Here is a 17,550-nt window from a genome sequence, read left to right as displayed (position 1 = left end):
GGGATTGGTGTGTGGTGAGGAACGATCACCGTGCGTTGGAGGCTATTTATGACGGCGCTTTCTGCACGTGACCATTCTGACTTTTGCTGTGAAAGTGCTAATCAGTTCAGACAGCCAACTGACAGCGCGGAGAAAAATTGAGTACAAGGTTAGTTCTCATCTCATATCTAGAGGAACAAATCAAGCACTATTATATCATGGAATTTTCTAGGTATACCTGTTCTGCTGAGCATACTCTCATAAACATTATCAGCTGGGATGTAGTGGACAAGTGCCCTTAGAAGCAAAAAACTGGGGATAGATAGGCTGCGGAGTACGCGTGCTGAGATGGCATTGATCCAAAACTGGGTATTATTATGTCTTTGAGCTACAAAACATTCACCTTTCCGGGAATAAATCTAGTCTACTCTAAATGCAGGCTGAACCAGTCACCTAGGGAGTGAAGACGATTATGTGATCTAACCTGTCCCTTGCTCTCTCTTCCAGCCTTCAAAATCGAACCCAAGATCTTCTGGAACGCAACAAGAATGTCTTTCTTCACCCCGTGCCGCGAATGCTTGCTTGATCTGTGTGAATCGTGATCTCAACCACTTTTCCTTCTCGCCCCAACACGGGCCTTCTTTACCTTGCCCGTTGCGGGTGAGGCTCGGTCTTGTCTCCGCACTGGCGGCCCAATCGTGAAGGAAATTTAGATACTCAGCGTCAAGCGGGTAAGCAAGGACATGGAAACTCTTTCCAGCGCCCCTTGCTGCCACATTAGACCGTTCCCATTCATACATATCTTCTTTTGCAGGAAGAGCGAGTCTTCCGGACAGCACGCGCGCAAAGACCGCACTTTGGGCTTCTGCCACAGGAAACGGAATGACTTTCTGGTTCAAAACCGGAAACACGAGCGTGGGGTGCTCGATATAGAACATGTGTTGGTATACCCGGAGTGCTCTGCTGCCATCTTCCACCACTGGTGGATCAAGGGTCGAAAGAAACGGAAATGAATAAAGGTATCCGGTGCAAAAAACAATTGCGTCGACGCTCTCCTCTATTACGCCGTTAGCAAACCGCACTGCGCGATTATGTCTCCCAGGTGGTAAAAATTCTTCTATCGGAGGATATTCTGTTCTATCATCGGTGGCTTTGGATGTAAAGTACGATTCTGATCTTGAGGATGAAAGTAATGGCGCACGGCAAACCTTGCTGATCTGAGCGCCAATATCAATTCCGGATGCCGAATTCCCCACCACGATGACCTTCTTATTTCGGAATGCCTCTGAAGAGCAGTAGGATTTGGAGTGCGATATAATGCCGGGGTAAGAATTGTTCCATGCTGATATTCCAGTAATCGAAGGGACGTAGGGCACATTATAATGACCATTTGCAACCACAACCGCATCGTATATATCCGTTCGGGATACACCCGATCTTAAATCTTTTCGCGTAACCGCCCAGGTACCAGCTAGTCTGTCCTCGAGTCTAACATCCACAACTTGGATTTGGAACTGAATCAAATGTTTAACCGCTTGGCTGTATTCTTCTAGATAGTGAAACACAGTCTCAAACTTTGGAAAAAGTTGGGTATCCTTCGCAAAGGGCAGATCCGAATAATGCATCAAAGTGTGCGGAATATTAGTCTCAAGGCCATTGTATAGCGGGGAAACAAATGTCGCAATTTGTTCGGACGTCTCGGAGCCATCATACGATCCTTGTGAATGCCAAATAGGTTCCTCGACGGGGAGATTCGCATTTTCTTGAGGAATCGGGATTGATAACCGAGCTTTGTCGCTCGCAGGCGAGTAATTCCAAACGCCACCGACCCGATTACGTTGTTCGAAGATGTCGATCTTATCGAAGCACTTTTCTGCAAGCAGATACCTGTGCTGTGAGTCAAAATTCATTCACTCTATCAAGGGGGAAGATTTGCGCGTATCAGGCATACTTTGCTGCCGTCAGCCCGCCCGCACCGGCTCCAACAATGGCGACCGTGCGAACATGAGGAAATCTTTGAGCCATTTTCACGGCTGGCCTCTCCAGCAAGCAGCAATGTTAACCTGCAGCCACAGAATCTCGTCGAGGTTCAGCCATAGTCGCTGGCAACACTGGGCGCGCAATTCGGCACGCCAGATGAGCAGCAAGCAAGGATGGCCAGCTTTCACCCCGCGTTCGGCGTCGGCATCGGCATCCCGGAATAGCATCACCGCCAAGATATAACTAATTAGTCATCAATTAGCGGGCCATGACATCATCGCACTCGCCAGCCACTACGCGCCAAGGCTTGTCGCGTGTTAGTCACGTGATTTACTTTATTGGCGCCTGGCGGGAGCTTCAAGACACTGAGGATGGCGGAAGTTTTAACCACGACGGAGATTTGTCTTTCAACGGGTCGAGACCGTTTGAAAATGCAATAACACTAACTATGCATGTTTCCAGCTTTGGAATCTCAGAATGGCCGAGTTACCGCCATCGTCGTTCCCCTCTACCGCGACACCCATCGCCAGCCTCTCACCTACCATCCAGAACATAAAGGATCAATATGTCCGCGCGGTTGTGATACTCCTGTGGCCGTTTTCGTCGTCATCGAAACAGTGTAGTTTACTCCTTTCAGAACCGGACTTTCGGCTCCGAGGCCTAAAAGGCCAAGTCAAAGCCGTTTTCCATAATGGCGCGGCATCGGCAGTTGCCGAGTCCAAAATTGCGATTGGTGACATCGTTCGTTTGAGTCTCGATGGCGTGAAATGGAAAAGCACGGATAATGGAAGCTCTGACTTGACACGAGAGCTTGGCTGGGATCTTGAATTTGACAACCGGGTTTTGCTTGAGGTCAGTTTCTCCTAATTAGCAACCGCGCCTGATGTTGAACAAAGGCTAGATCCATCGCGACTCTAAACCTTTGGGCACTGTCGATTTTAAATACCTAACAAACGAGGTTGCAGGCGAGGTGCTGCAGGGTGTATTGGCTGTGACGCCTGCCGTGAGGCCTCGCTCTCCCTCTCCTTCGAATGCAATCCCAAATGTCTGGTCGTCTCCAGCCTTTGCCCATTCGCTTACGTCCTCGATGATTGCCAATACAGCCGAAGAGGATGGCTTCATATTAGGCAGGGGCAGGAAACGCACTAAGTTCGGCAGGTTAAGCAGTGAATGGACTTACCTAGATTCCCCCCCAAGTCCAATCGAAGTCGACGCTGCAATATGGCAGGACGGACTATTAGAAGATCAAAGTGATAGGGGGGATGTTTCTATTGCTTCACCTTCTCCCGATATGGCAGATGAGCTCCCTAATCTTGCACATCCTCATCTCGAAACCCCGCGTCAACCTATTGAATCACCCGAATTACCTGTTTCTGCTGACGAAATTAACGGCCTCAAAGAAGAGCCTGAGATTAGCCATATTGAGCAAACGGCCAGAATGCCTTATACTCTGGAATCCAGTCCCATTCCAACCGGCTGCCTTTCACCCTCCATTCGGCGCACTCTTGAAAGCAACCCTGAAGCGGAATCGCCTGGTGTACCCCCCACATTGGAGAATGCGGGAAAAGATGAAGTTTACAACCCGTCTGATATCGACGTCTCGGCTGATATGATGACTGGATTACAAAAGCGCACAGAGCCGACGCCCGAAATCACACAACCGCCACCAACAGCTCTGCAAGGTATTCCCACATCACCAATAATTTCCAGCCCTTCAACCCATGAAACGAAAGAGCCCATGGAAGGCAGCGCCAATAGCGAAGCTGAGAGTGAATATTCTTTGCCCGCAACATCCGAGGAAATGGAAGATTTTGTGGAAAATCAATCTCCTGGCACGGAAGATTCAGAAATTGGTGCCGAGGCATCTGAGGCAGAAGCAACATCGGAAGGTGTTCCAGAACCACATGGACTAAAACCAGCGCAGGCCCACGATTGGGAATATTCCGAATCTGAAGTTCCTTGTGAAGAAAGCCAATCTCCTGTCTCTCGTGCGTCGGCAATTGACGAACATGGGCTGCCTTCGAGTGGTGATTCCGAGGAGTACGAAATCCAGGGAGATTCTTTTAGTAGGACACCTTATTCTCAGGAGGTTATCATTCTAGATAGCGACGAAGAAGAAGCGGGAGCCGGTCGTTTGATCACTTCGCAACGATCCGACAGCAGTCAGCACGAAATTGAGATTGAACCCGAAGAAAGCAATGTTTCTGGAAGTTTGAGCGCTGGAATAGAATCTGAAACTTGCCGAAGGGCGGTGATATCTCTATCGGATGACACTGAACAGGTGGCCGAGTCCTCAAGTTTTATAGGCTCACAGGGAATTTATCGTCAGAGTCTTTCTTCTTTCTCGACCCGGGAAACGATGGGAGGTCACGGGGAAGTTCCCGCTCCTCCAGTGGAACGTGAAATAAGACCTCGCCCGGAGTCTTCAATGGTCTTAGAGTCACACACGTTTCCCATCGACCCGTCGTTGCTTCTCGACGGCACGGGGCATGGTAGTATAGCCATCGAACCACCACTGCATGGCAATCACCGCCCGATAACTCCAAGCAACACCCAGGAATCCCGGATTTCATTTTACGAGCTACAAATGCCAAGTATGCATGCCGTTCACCCTCTACCAACTCCGGAATTTTCACAAGAGGGACCAGTCTCGAGACCTTCATTATCGGAGTCCCTTTACGCTACTGAGACCGAACCAACGTTCAATTCGGTGCTAGAGGGCTCCTTCGAGGTTTCGCGGCCTCCTGTAATGCACCTTCAAGAAGAAGCTTTGCCACATCGCAGTCAATTTGACGAAGTTGGTGCTTCAGCTCCAGCGGCGGACTCTATGGTCAGTCGGCATGAAGCTTCGACTGAAGAAAGGGAAGTCGAAATTTCTAGTAAAGCTTCCACGCAGTTTCATACTCCCGAACCCACATTGGAGGTGTCCAGTCCAGTATTGGAGATCCCGAGAGAGCGCGAGGGTCTACCCGGAAGCCATGTGGCGGGTCTCCGTACGAAACTGTCCTACTTTTGTCCTTTATCACTTCTCGTGGGGAATTTCAATCAATCCGTTGATACCATATCGGTTGTTATTTCAGCATCGCCTCTCTCACGAGCCGGTCGTCGTCCGCGTGACCACTTCATAACATTGCATATTACAGATTCGTCCTTGGCTGGAGATGTTATATGTGCACAGATTTTTTGCAAGACCAAGGCCCTCTTGCCCACTTGCACCGAAGGCGATGTCATTTTATTGAGAAACTGCAAGGTGCAGAGTATTGACCATAAGATGATGCTGAATAGTATGGATGATAGTTCTTGGGCTGTCTTCGTACAAGGGGCCGCGGAGAATGTACAGGTTAACGGCCCACCCGTTGAATTTGATGAAGAAGAGCGGAATCATGTTACCGGCTTGCGCCAGTGGTATATGGACAGCGGTGGAGCCCTAGTAGCGAAGAAAGGGGCACGGTCGAGGGAGGGTGGGAGTGTGGAAACAAGCAGCAGTATTGCACCCAGCGAGAGCGGCAGTGTCTCGAGCCGTGGTCGTGGGAATATATTCAAGAAGTATCGCCGAAAGCGGAAATCCACTCCTCGACGAATAACTGTGCATGAACTGCGAGGTGGCAGACGGTACTTGGATGTTGGCTCGCCGCCTGACAAGGAGAGCATCCATGAATTGAGAGATGGCACAGTCTATGCTCATCTATAAAGTGCATTTGGAGAATGCAACGCGTTGTGATTTGGATAGAAAATACCCCAGCAGTGATTGGATTTTTCGGATTAGCAGATCGCATCTTTGGGTGGCGTTTTATCTTGACAGGTACTCCGTACTCCGCTATGTTTTTGTCCCAGCAAGTGTAACCCAGCATTTTGTTCTACAGACATGGATTAAATTGGATATGTTATAAGGATCTACAGGCTCAAAGGAAGCAGTTCAATATCCAAATTCCGTACATACCAATGCAGTGAATTGTAGGCGGGCTAGTGAGAGACAAACCCAACTGTCGCCCCTATTTCGAGATGCCAGCAACCGGTTATTTATCTATAAATGCCAAACACAAGTAGGTCAAGGTATATCCGGAGTTTAATTCTAATATAGGCAGATGTAGTCAGTAATTCTTTTTCACACATACGCGTGACGGAACGATCGATTAGGCAAATACGGTCAGACTTTGCCATTCCTCTCCTCACGCTCGACCAGCAGCATGCAAACCTAAAGGATAAAGCACGAGTGTAGAAGCGGTTGAGCACATTGGATTACCAGAGCTGTATAACTTCTTCATCCTGATTTCAAGACTGGAAGGAAATATAAAACAAAGACTGACATTGAGAAGCCTATCACCCAGCATGGGATGGGCTGATTGAGGTATGTACTGCAAATTTTGTAATATTCTTAGGTGTCAAAAAACGCGGCATCTGTCCCTTCTCTCAGGTCATCAACATATCATGGGAAGCTCAAGCACGATGTCGAGCCCTCGTGATGATGGTTTTAAAAGCGGGTATTTGACGAATCAATTCAATCTCGACACACGCATCGGAATCACCAGAGCAGTGGGAACAAAAATATGCTGCTGTTGGCGATGATTTGAGTTGGTGGTCTTGGGTTTGTAGAAAGGAAGAAAGGAAACGAAAAAAAAGTAGGGAAATTTTTTCAACTTGAGGGCGTGGATTGCAGTGCCAAGCCCACGCTAACCAAATAGGGTTAGAATATGTAAATGGATTTCTTCTTTTACATGCGTATCTTGATTGGTGGGCTCCCAAGCTGCACTCGATCGACCAAATTTTGAGAATAATGATGCACTAGGTGGGCGAGCACATTGCCTTTCCTAAGGTGAGGTCTATCCTTTCCAATGCCTCATGAAGCTTCCTTGGCTCGACTGAGAAGGAAAGTCTGGCCCATCCTTTCCCCTGTGGACCTCCGCGGTATTGTCTACCGCCAGTGACGAGCACCCCCACCTCTCGCAACCTATCGATCATCGCATCTTCATCGACCCACGTTGAGGCTTCGGGCGCCAGCCTCGCGAAGATATTTAGCCCAGTGCTGACTGGGACATATCTAATGTTCCGTCGCGTGAAGAAGTCAGTGATATAAATGTATGCTTCTGCGAGACGCGCGGAATTCAATGCAATTAAGAATGGCAAGGTAGGGGATGACAGAAGAGTCTTCGTGAACACCGCAGAGGAAGTTGATATTCGAGAATATAAGCTCGCCTCCAGCCGACTGGCTAACATTTGGTTGTCTTGTGTCACAATGCACCCCTGTCAAACGTCAGTTTTCAAGGAAGCTTTGGAATGCGTTGGGACATGCTCCCCAGATAACTAACCAGTCGGAATCCACTTGCACCAAAATCCTTACCAATGCTCCACATCGTATGAACCCGTGAGCGATCACACTTCAGAGCCCGAGTGTTTAGAGATAAAACTGAAATAAATGGAGCTGGCGCCGATACTTCTGCACAGGAGAATTCCGTCAAGGCGTACTCCTCATCAGAAATGAGATGGATAGCTCTTTGTTGACATAACTCCAAGCAGCCTTCTAGCACTTCTTGCGGGAAGCATCGACCGAGAGTCTTATGGGGATTTGTTAAAATAAGTGCTCTGATTCGGCATGGAGATTGATCTATAGCTGCTGCCAGTATCGATTTTAATCGAGCAGTAGAGTTACCAAAGAATCCAGACATATCGGCTTCCACTAGGTGGACTGGGGAGTGTATAAGGTGCTGCAACTCGGAACCAGCTGTTCATCACTGTTACTGTCTGGTCTTTATGTCCCGTTTCCGGAATGTGCAAATAAAACTCAACTTGGACACAAACCTGGGACTATTACTCCGTCTCCCCTTTCACAAATGCTGGACAACAGCCCATCAATTGCATGCGAGCTAGCAGCAGCTAGAACCACATGTGATTTCAGGACAGGAGTGAAGGGGTCAAAGTAGTAATTGAAAAATCGTGCGAACTCCTCCAGCAAATCCATGTTTTTCGTCTCATTTTCGACACCTCCGCAATGCTGGACAAGTAGGAATCAGATTAAACCATCGAAAAGGAGATGTCTGCGGGGTTTGAGATGCACCTGTGGAACCGATTTGCCATTGATGACATTCTTATGGATTGCAGCCAATTCCTCTCTAAGCAGAAAATTTTCTTCCTGTGTAAGATCAATGGTTGACCATTCTCGCTCTGATAATCTGAACATTTCCCCTTATCGCACTCGCTTCTGGTTGATTTCCAGGTTCAATTGCAGCGTTCCTCCCAACGAGAATCGTAAGAATCCGTGGCCATTGCAATATATGAAATGAAAATCCTGTCTTAGAAGAAGCAAACGACAGCATGATCGGCCCTATGGAGCTGATATATACAGTTATGTGCCGTTCTCTATTCCTCATTACTGCATGCATATTAATGCGCTTGCGCCGTCCCATCGCTGATCTTGTCCGTACAAAGCTCATACATACCTTAGCGCCGAGGAGCCCATTCAAGGCGAAATTGATGGATCGCCTGCTTTTAATCGATCCTTTCCAAGGCGTTAATTAGGGCATAAATACAAGCAAATTCCATGGCTTTCGGCAGGTCAAGCCGCAATGGGAAAGTGAACGTTTAGGCCGATCAGTTTCGATATACTATCAGCCCTAGTGGTAATATGGGCGAAAATATTTCGGTCAACTTGCGTATTCGATCTAGATCCTTATGGACCAATGATCTGAAATGGGATAAAGCAACCCGCCGGCTTTTCTCTAGATGTTTGGATGCATATGCAACAGGGATCTCACACTGTTGGGATACCGCAATAATAGAAGAGAACGTACTCCGTACTTGCTAGCCCAAAGTCATGGAGCATATTTCCACAACCGCCTTAGCCATCACCGTTCCTGATGAGTACTCGAGCGGTGCCCGTGGCTATGCCCTACATATGAAAGATAAGAAGCGGAGTTTCAAATGGGGACGGCAAATATCCCTGATCATACTCCGCACTTTCAATTCGCGGCTAGGAAAGCCGCGGCCATTCTGTGTTCCCGAAAGAGCGGTAGGGGAAAATCCAACATGAGCACAATATAGAGGGCTGCTATGACGTAGAATCTGATCTGCGTATTTACTTGAATGGGGATCTTCTTTTATAGACTAACTATTTCGACGTTGGGCTGCGATTGCGAGGCTCGGGGTGTTGGGCCATGACGATAATAAGGGAGGTTCTAATGGACAGTTGAAGGTTGGGGAAATAGCCGCAGACTCGGTAGTTAATACTGTATGTTAAAACACCTTTGAAGCCGCGTTCTCCTCCGATGCTTCAACCAGACACATTCTATGAGATATTTACGGTTATCGCGGTTGCTGATGTGACTGTTGATAGCTCATGTTTTATGTGGTTGAATCAGCGAATTATGTACGTAACTACGGAGTACGGAGTACTTTGTCCGCCGTAGTTAAAGTATGGTGGGTCTGTGGGGTCACTCCAGCCACATTTCCAGACCCCTGGGCGGCTTTTCCATTTCGGGACAATGGACGGTTATCCTTGGCTGGCATGCATGACGGGGATCTGGAAGTCCCTGCCAACTGCCTTATCTGGAAATTCAACCTTTTACTAAGAAAGGCAAGTCTGTGTGGAGCGAGGGCGTTTCTGTTTGTTTATCCTGTTGCAGTTGGAGGTGCCGGAACGCCTTTTTCCCATCTACAGGATGAACGGCTGGCCTTAGCCTATCTTTTGCAGGATATCTCTAACTCACTCATTTACTTTATTTGATCCAATTCCATGCTTCATACTTGCATTGACAATGTCTTGTGAGATAGATAGTTGATAGATGGCGTTACGGGCCTGGCAGCTCTTATCTGAGAGGGTGGATGCCCACATCCGGAGAATTAGGATAGGGGAAAGAAATGTTGTTACCTGCCATAGATGGACACAGCGCTTCCTCGTCTTAAGTGTAAGCGCGCAATGAAATCGGGATGCTCTCTTGTGGCTCATAGTTCCGTCTCATATCTAAATGACAGGTGTGGGAGCCCGACGGAACCCACAAACCATTTCTCATCGTTTTCGGTAATAGGCAACTGAGACCGGAACATCGCGTCTACGTATGTTGGACTGATGCGGCTCACCGCGAGATAGCTTATGGATATCGGTCAAGCTACGGTGGCTTTCCTGGGAAATTGCCAGTCATGACAAAGTATATTATATTTCGCAAAAATTAGGTCATTGCGTGAACTGGCCGTTGCCAGTGGTCGAGTAGGTGATCAGGGTAGGTTGACGACCTACACTAGGTAACTCATTTCTTTGATGCTAAAAAAAGGATGATCGGGGAGATTTATTCAAAGAAGAACGTGGAGAAACAGTTTTAAGTTCATATGAAAATGAGTGATGGTGTCCCTAGACAGTTCAGCTATCTTGCTCTGATCAAGCATAGAAGCCGAAACCTCACTTAAATTCAACTCTCCTTCCAGACAGGCTTTGATCTGGCTTGAGTTGGGCCCGAACTGCAGGGATAGCCAGTCGGGCCACTACTTAGGCATGTCTTCCAGTTCTCTGGCCGTAATTTCTTTTTACTGTCAACGGCGGATTGCGAGCCAGGCCCGGGCTTCGTGCGTCAGAGAGCCCGAGCAATTAGTTGGATTAGGACAACCACAATGTCTATGGGACCGATAAGACAACAATTTGGTTGAATTCTCCCTCTATGCTTCCCATTCCAGGAATATCAGCCAGTTCTTCCTAGCTGCGCGGTAGGAAATCCTTCCATATATGGGGTATATTCTTCCTGTTTAAATGAATAAAAATCCGAAATATTAACAGGGAAGCGAGCGGGGCTAAAAATCCGACATTGTTGGGTTTTATGAAGGACTGATAAATTTCTTGATCAGTAGAGGTCGAATAACACTGGGGAAGCGCCAAGAATATCGCGCTTGATACTTATCTAGTCTATAAACGGAATAGCGCATAGCCCGACGCCTAGACGCGCGGTTATTTACTTATCGAGACTCGGTCAAGGCAAAAGCTTGACGTTCCATCGATGAGGCCCAACTGTGATCATTAAAATAGCAGCAAGTTTGACACTCTTCCTCGGATCTCTTTGCCTCTCATTTGCATATAGCCACGCTTCCTACTCGTACCTGCCTTTGCCCGCTACTGACGCATTTTTTATGACCACCCGATCGTTATTCGAACGCCACTAATCCTCTGCTTCTGTCGCACACGTCCTCGCCCTCGTCCCATTCGTTGCCACCCGTCGACAATTTTTTTTAATTTCGTTCTTTTCTTTCTTCAGCGCCGCATACATATTATCAAATGGAGAACGCAAATCTATGGACCAGGAGATCCAAGTACGTTAGAGTTGTTTTAATCCGTTCTAACCTTTGCCACTTTTTCTTTTCCCACCCCGGGACCCAGCTAATTGTAACCCAGCTCCAGCAGGCTTTCTTTATCGGTATCTGATAATCGAGATTCACATGGAAGGTCTGATTCACCGCGTAGCTCGTCAAAACGATTCGGTGACGGGCATGGTCGCTCAAATCCGTTCAATGCAATCTCCCCGCTTTCCACAGGCGTATCATCACCCTCCACCAATGCTTCCTCAGCCTTTGGCCTTGGTTCCGGCGCTTTCGCTTCTTTCGGATCGGCAGCGAAGACTCCAAAGACACCAGGCGCATTTGATTTCAACTCCTCCAAATCTCGAACCGAAAAACAAGATGGAGAGCACAGTGGAACGGGCTCGAAGAGCGTTAAATCCAAGGGTTCTTCATCCTCCCTCAACAGTACCAATACCAGTGGACCAAAGGAGCATCCTTTAAAATCGACGTGGGTTGTCTGGTATCGCCCACCCACACCAAAGTACTCCGACTACGAAAAATCTACAATTGCCTTAGCATCGATATCTTCCGTTGAGAGCTTCTGGGCCGTCTATTCACACCTTAAAAGACCATCTCTCCTTCCTACGGTTTCAGATTATCACATCTTTAAGAAAGGGATTCGCCCTGTATGGGAGGATCAAGCGAATAAAAAAGGCGGGAAGTGGATTGTTAGGTTGAAGAAAGGAGTTGCAGACCGTTATTGGGAAGACCTTCTTTTAGCCATGATTGGCGATCAGTTCGCCGAGGCGAGTGACGAGGTCTGCGGTGCAGTCCTTAGTGTCCGCAGCGGCGAAGACGTTTTAAGTGTGTGGACAAGGATTGATGGAGGCCGCAATATCAAGATTAGGTGTGTTCAGATTCCAACTCGTGTGCTTTATTGGTTGTCTAACACACACTAGGGAAACAATGAAACGGCTATTGAATTTCCCACCGGATACCAACATTGTGTGGAAGAGTCATGATGATAGTATAGCCCAAAGGACCGCTATTGACCAGGCTCGGCAAGATAAAGCTGCAAATTCGGGCCATCACCAAGGTTCCGACCGCCGACGCGGAGCCAATCCTGATGATTCCACAGGGGAAAAGGGGAAGGGTTCAGCATCTTGAAACCAATGACCATAGCCAGAGGGGACTCCAGCTTCGTTTCGTGTATAATTAGGTTGTGGATTTTTGGTATTCTTGGTATTATTGTTGCGTCTTCTAGCCTTGGAAAGTTTTGCCGCTTGCTATTCGTTTTGACATGAGATTGCATTCTTGACAGAGACAGTTCGTGTCAGAGAGCCGAGTCTTAAAAGAAAGAAATTTCATCTATGGTCTTTTGTGATGGACTTGAAGGGTTTTAATTGGACTCTGAAAGAAAATATGACAAGCAAACATTGCCATAAAAAACTAGGAAAAAATTATTTAAAAGAAGAAGAAAAGAAAAGAAAAATTAGCATTATAATCGTGTGTACTCTGTATAGCCTACAAAGAGCACATTCTTGCGAATAAATATGTCTTCTGCATGTTCTTGCATCTCATTGATTTTTCTAACGCGAGATGTAAGTTCATTAAGAAGTGGCGCGTACGCACGAGGTGCGTGACCGATGAAATCATCAAATTCATAACCTCTTTCACCTTTAATTTGATTCGACAGAGGTCTTTAATTCAACCAGAAAAGCCATCCTTTAAAACCCATGCCTTTTCAGACTACTTCACTAAATACACAAAACTAGTTGAACTGTTTCTCTGTGTTGGCGGCAATTTGGGCATTAGTAACCTTCCAGTCTTCCAAATCTCAATAGTCGTCTTTCGTTCGGTTTACCACATACACGATACCCATGAATCCATACAACCCTCCTTGTTGCAGGTCCAGATGTTGAAAGTGGGGAAGGACAGTGTACCTGATAGCAGCTCAGACAACCATATCCGCCGCAGATTCAGTCAGTTTGGAGAGCTAAATGTACGCGATTTCTATCCCACCCCTCCTCTCCCTCTCGTTCAACCGTCCCAAGCTTGCTAAGGTGCTAACTTGCCCGGTAATTTGTTGATGTAGGATGCCCTTAGGCCAGGATTGCCCCGTGCCTCACAGTCACAAGAGAGACGAGGCTTACCGTTTGGCACCAGGAAACGTGTCAGGTACTTCCCTAACCGCACCATCGTATTGGGAACGAACGGTGTCTTATGATGCGGAAATATAGTCGACTTATTAGCGACCGCGATAAGAAGGAACTCGCAGAGGAGAGAAGGCTGCTCGGGGACTACTCGTATGCTCCCCTAAAAAAATGATCTATCGCATATTCGCTGTTGTCTGAGGGGCTTCAATTGACTGATTTTGTGTTCTAGCAACGACCCAGCTAGTGTTAGAATAGCCATTCCTGGGACATCGAGTTCCAACAAACTAAAGTCTACTTTAACAGTGAAAGTGCGGTGATCCTTCTTCCTTCTGCTCCCTTTCTCACATGTTGCTGATTGCAGTGATCACCGTCGTTTTCTAGTCTTTCTCGTCGTTTAAGCCTACCAACACTCTCAGTGTGCGCCCAAATAGAACCACGTCTCGCCCACAAAGTATTGATAGTCGCAGCCCGTATTTTAACCCCAAGCCCAAACCAGATGTTTCATCCGACAACGAAGACGGCGCTCGCCCTCGAAAGAAACAAAAGACGGAGATGTCAAACGTCGTCGAATCAGACAACGAGAAAATCGCACATTCAAGCTCGTCGTTGACTATTCCTTCTACGTTAAACCCGCGCTCCCCCGTTGGAAGTTGCGTACGTTCTAAACAAAGAGCGATTCAGGCGACACTTGAATACTGGCAGACCGAAATGGCCGTACAGCCTCCTACCGCTTCAGCTGAAGTTGGGAAGAAACGGGAGGATCGTTTAGGCGATTGCTATAAACATTTCGATGCAGAGGAATTTGTCAAGGGTGCGAGAATGGAGCGTATCAGCCGCGCATCGGTTCAAAATCCAAGGACGGAGCTGCTGCCTAAATCAAGTGTGAGGACGCGGTCAGCAATGAGAGCTGTAGAAATCCCAAAACAGACCGCGGTCTACGGCCAAGGAGCTGGAGATAGCATTGATCAGGCAAATGATGAGACCCGCAATTTGGATCTAAGGGAAAGTTCTGATGAACTCCAGGGTGAAAAAACGGTTAGGGATACGTGGAGAAGAAAGGCTACGGTTTCACCGAGCAACATCCGTCCAACCTATTTTTGGGCAACGCCTAAAAGTCGCAGGCGAGAAGATCTTAAAAGGAGGAGTGGGCATGAAAAGGCCTTTTGTATCAACTCATTCCGTTGCGGGGCAGATGTGGTTGACGGACCCTTACAGGGTGTGATTGATAAAGATGAAGTCAGACTACTTTTGAAGACAACCCCAACCTCCGCTCCTTTCAAATCGTACGACATCAAGAAAGCAATATCAGTTTACCATGATTTTCAAGATGACATTACAAAGTTGCGCCTCAAGCTCTCAAGGGCCGGGGATGCAGACAATGTCGTGGACATGACATTTCTGAGCGGCAAAGACTGTCGTTCCTTCTGTGATCTCATTCAAAAACTAGTGCCTGATATCAAAGAGCATGTCAAAACAAGGTGCCTATCTTCCTCCATCTGGATAATTGAAGACACAATAACTAATCTGGCCTAGTGAATGGATGAACAAGGTGTTCAGTCGCACAACTCCTACTAAGAGGGTTGGTGGGCCAAGCTTCGTTCTCAATAGCCAAAGTCCAATAGAGGCGTTGCCAGAAAGCAAAGATGCAGATTTGCAACCATCAAATCCCAAACGTACGAAATTGAGTGATGGCCTTTTAAATGGGAATGTAAATGAGATTACAGCGCCAACAAAAAAGAAACTGTCTGAGGATGCTTCGATCCGGAAAACACAGACTTCCCGTGTGCTACCGGCTGATAGCCTTAGCCACTCTCATCCTCAAGCGAACAAAGGTATACCAATTCCTGTTAAAACGTACAAACCACCCACTGTATATGCAACACGCTCGAAGACGCGGCAAGAGCATTTAGATATTGAAAGGTATGTTCTCCTAACTCCCCCGAAAATTTTTAATCTTCTTTATTTTTCTAACTTCCCATGTAGTGATAACGATAATCTCTCAGACTCGTCTCTGGATCGAGGCAAAGCAAAGAAGTGGACCAAGTAAGTACCTTGAAATCAATGACTGAACATTATTAATTGAACTAGGCCGCTTGTGTATCCTAAAGTGGGCAAAAAGAGGGCAGAAGTTGAAGCTCACGATTTAGCGCGATTGAGAGTTGGTGAATTTCTAAACGACAATCTCATAGAGATATACATTCGCTTCCTAGAGCATCATCTAGAGCGGCAACGCCCAGAAATCCTGAAACGGACGTATTTCTTTAACTCTTTTTTCTTTGCAAGCCTAACGAACACTCCCCGAGGGAAAAAAGGAATAAATTATCAGGGAGTGGAAAAATGGACGCGATCCGCAGATATATTCAGCCGAGATTTTGTTGTCGTTCCGATAAACGAAAGCGCTCACTGGTATATGGCGATTATTTGCAACTTGCCGACATTATTTACGCCGAGCCCCGATATTCAAGGTGATGCTGGGGAAACCATGACTACCGGGAAAGCGAATGCGGAGGGCCAGCAGTCTACTTTCAACCCCGGTTTAAATGAAGACCGTGAAGTCACTAACAATATCCCAGGCAGTGGCGGATTTGAAATTGGTAAGGATGAGAATCTTGCATCGTCTCTTCGCACAATGGCCTTATCAGACAAATCTGTAGACTCGTCTTCCCAGGCTAGCGCTCCAGAATCCCCTAAGGGAGTCGAGTACACCGACAAAGACGAATGGCCAGAAGAGGATGAAAACCAAGTGTCCATCTCAAGTAAGCACCAAGCGGGTATTGCTCCTGTACCACCACCAAACGAGGATGGAAATCCCGGCGGGACAATGAACAAGTCGAAAAACAAAAAGAAGCGCGGCCATAAATCTCGACCTTCATTGCCGAAGCATGAGCCGAAGCAGCCTATTATTATCACTTTTGACTCGCTAGGATGTTCACGATCTCCCACCATACGAGCGCTTCGGGAGTACCTCGAAGAAGAAGCGAAATCAAAGCGATTCACCGATATTGATGGCAAGAAAATCAAAGGCATGACAGCGCAACAGATACCGCTGCAGCCTAACTTTTCTGATTGCGGTCTTTACCTTCTTGCATATCTTGAGAAATTCGTGCAAGATCCCGACACTTTCGTAAGAAAGTTGCTTCAAAGAGAAATGGATTCGAAGGATGACTGGCCGAATTTGAGATCCGGAGTGCTGCGTCGTCGTCTACGTAGCTTTTTACATCAGCTTTATGATGAGGAGAGGAGTGAGAAACGGGATGGCCCACTACTCGTCGACTATAAACCTTTGAATATCTTGTTAGTGGACGCAGATTCTGATAGACCGGACAAAAAACTACAGGATGTGGGATCAAGTACAACACCATCACCGCTGAGAGCAGCCGAAGTCTCCCCCAAGCTACCAGCGGAAGGACCTTTGAATCCATCCATTACGGATAGTGACAAGGTGAAAGCATCGAACAATCAGTCACGACTGTCAACTCCAACGCAAAGATCTGTATCAAGTGAGGAAAAAGCAGACAAAAGCAAAACAAGTGCCCTGCTTTTCTCTGCAGTCCAAGAGCGGGCCGATTCCCCCGATTCTCTCCTCGATGAGCTTGAAGAGTTGGTTTCCAAACCACCCGAACCCAAAACTCGACAGTACAAAGACGTGGTTGAAATTCCTGGAACTCCCCCTCCTGAAGAAGAAAACACAGAAACTGATAGAGCAAGCAATGAGCGTATATTAGGCAGACATTTGCTATCGAGTCCATTAACACGTTCGAAGATTGTTAGAGAATGACCGACAAAGCTTAAAGCAATGTCCCTTTTTTTTTTCTTTCTCTCTTGTTTCGATGTCTAGGCTGGGTGCGGCTGTGTTTTATTTCGCCCCATGTGAGTGGTATACTCCGTACGTATTGTGGAATTGTTCTGGGCATCTTAAGATAGACTCGAGTTTGACATGCATGGTGGATTTCTATTTGCATTCGCGGAGCATGCTGTTTTCATATTGAGATGTAAAGTGGGATTGTGACTTGAATCTTTTTTTTTAGCACCTGCAGTCTGTCAGTTACATAGGCCGCATTTATATTTACCTCATAGCCTATTATTATGAATTTAATTTGCGAATCCCTGTTGCTGTGCGATCGGTGATATTCCCCGCCCGGATTTAGCCTCCAAATGGCAGACGCCAAAAGGCGGAGCGGAC

The 17,550-nt window shown here is 47.2% G+C and overlaps 6 protein-coding genes across 6 annotated transcripts; 4 read left to right on the top strand and 2 right to left on the bottom strand.

Moving 5' to 3' along the window:
- Positions 1–328: 328 nt before the first annotated feature.
- On the bottom strand, positions 329–2,095 carry CIMG_06549 (flavin dependent monooxygenase). Its single transcript, XM_001242652.2, has 2 exons — positions 1,931–2,095; positions 329–1,866 (listed from the first exon to the last, which is right to left on the bottom strand). The coding sequence occupies exons 1-2, from the start codon at positions 2,002–2,004 to the stop codon at positions 459–461; spliced, it is 1,482 nt and encodes a 493-aa protein (XP_001242653.1). The 5' UTR covers positions 2,005–2,095; the 3' UTR covers positions 329–458.
- A 265-nt stretch (positions 2,096–2,360) lies between these two features.
- On the top strand, positions 2,361–5,884 carry CIMG_06548 (uncharacterized protein). The gene is made up of 2 exons (XM_001242651.2): positions 2,361–2,811; positions 2,861–5,884. The coding sequence occupies exons 1-2, from the start codon at positions 2,437–2,439 to the stop codon at positions 5,648–5,650; spliced, it is 3,165 nt and encodes a 1,054-aa protein (XP_001242652.1). The 5' UTR covers positions 2,361–2,436; the 3' UTR covers positions 5,651–5,884.
- Positions 5,885–6,741: 857 nt separating this feature from the next.
- Positions 6,742–7,915, bottom strand: CIMG_06547 (uncharacterized protein; the record flags this gene model as incomplete). Its single annotated transcript, XM_001242650.2, has 3 exons — positions 6,742–7,200; positions 7,266–7,642; positions 7,756–7,915. The coding sequence occupies 3 exons, from the start codon at positions 7,913–7,915 to the stop codon at positions 6,742–6,744; spliced, it is 996 nt and encodes a 331-aa protein (XP_001242651.2).
- Positions 7,916–8,767: 852 nt separating this feature from the next.
- Positions 8,768–9,521, top strand: CIMG_06546 (uncharacterized protein; the record flags this gene model as incomplete). Its single annotated transcript, XM_001242649.2, has 4 exons — positions 8,768–8,962; positions 9,140–9,181; positions 9,287–9,319; positions 9,360–9,521. 4 exons carry the CDS (start codon positions 8,768–8,770, stop codon positions 9,519–9,521), a joined length of 432 nt encoding a protein of 143 aa, XP_001242650.2.
- A 1,688-nt stretch (positions 9,522–11,209) lies between these two features.
- CIMG_06545 (translation initiation factor eIF4E3) lies at positions 11,210–12,378 on the top strand (the record flags this gene model as incomplete). The annotated part of the gene is made up of 3 exons (XM_001242648.1): positions 11,210–11,244; positions 11,327–12,118; positions 12,171–12,378. 3 exons carry the CDS (start codon positions 11,210–11,212, stop codon positions 12,376–12,378), a joined length of 1,035 nt encoding a protein of 344 aa, XP_001242649.1.
- A 529-nt stretch (positions 12,379–12,907) lies between these two features.
- CIMG_06544 (Ulp1 protease) lies at positions 12,908–17,469 on the top strand. The gene is made up of 8 exons (XM_001242647.2): positions 12,908–13,213; positions 13,307–13,389; positions 13,452–13,517; positions 13,597–13,675; positions 13,749–14,845; positions 14,901–15,287; positions 15,351–15,410; positions 15,456–17,469. The coding sequence occupies exons 1-8, from the start codon at positions 13,127–13,129 to the stop codon at positions 17,143–17,145; spliced, it is 3,549 nt and encodes a 1,182-aa protein (XP_001242648.2). The 5' UTR covers positions 12,908–13,126; the 3' UTR covers positions 17,146–17,469.
- The last annotated feature ends 81 nt before the right edge of the window (positions 17,470–17,550 follow it).

This window comes from Coccidioides immitis (assembly GCF_000149335.2).
Source record: "Coccidioides immitis RS genomic scaffold supercont3.2, whole genome shotgun sequence".
NCBI classification, from domain to species: domain Eukaryota; kingdom Fungi; phylum Ascomycota; class Eurotiomycetes; order Onygenales; family Onygenaceae; genus Coccidioides; species Coccidioides immitis.
This window is presented reverse-complemented; position numbering and strand designations above follow the sequence as displayed.

Bases quoted from the DNA above. Each gene is read 5' to 3' on its own strand.
- CIMG_06549 (XM_001242652.2), bottom strand. From the start codon at position 2,004: ATGGCTCAAAGATTTCCTCATGTTCGCACGGTCGCCATTGTTGGAGCC. The intron at 1,867-1,930 runs GTATGCCTGATA...CTCACAGCACAG, and splicing joins GGCGGGCTGACGGCAGCAAA to GTATCTGCTTGCAGAAAAGT.
- CIMG_06548 (XM_001242651.2), top strand. From the start codon at position 2,437: ATGGCCGAGTTACCGCCATCGTCGTTCCCCTCTACCGCGACACCCATC. The intron at 2,812-2,860 runs GTCAGTTTCTCC...AACAAAGGCTAG, and splicing joins ACAACCGGGTTTTGCTTGAG to ATCCATCGCGACTCTAAACC.
- CIMG_06544 (XM_001242647.2), top strand. From the start codon at position 13,127: ATGTTGAAAGTGGGGAAGGACAGTGTACCTGATAGCAGCTCAGACAAC. The intron at 13,390-13,451 runs GTACTTCCCTAA...GCGGAAATATAG, and splicing joins GGCACCAGGAAACGTGTCAG to TCGACTTATTAGCGACCGCG. The intron at 13,518-13,596 runs GTATGCTCCCCT...TTTGTGTTCTAG, and splicing joins AGGCTGCTCGGGGACTACTC to CAACGACCCAGCTAGTGTTA.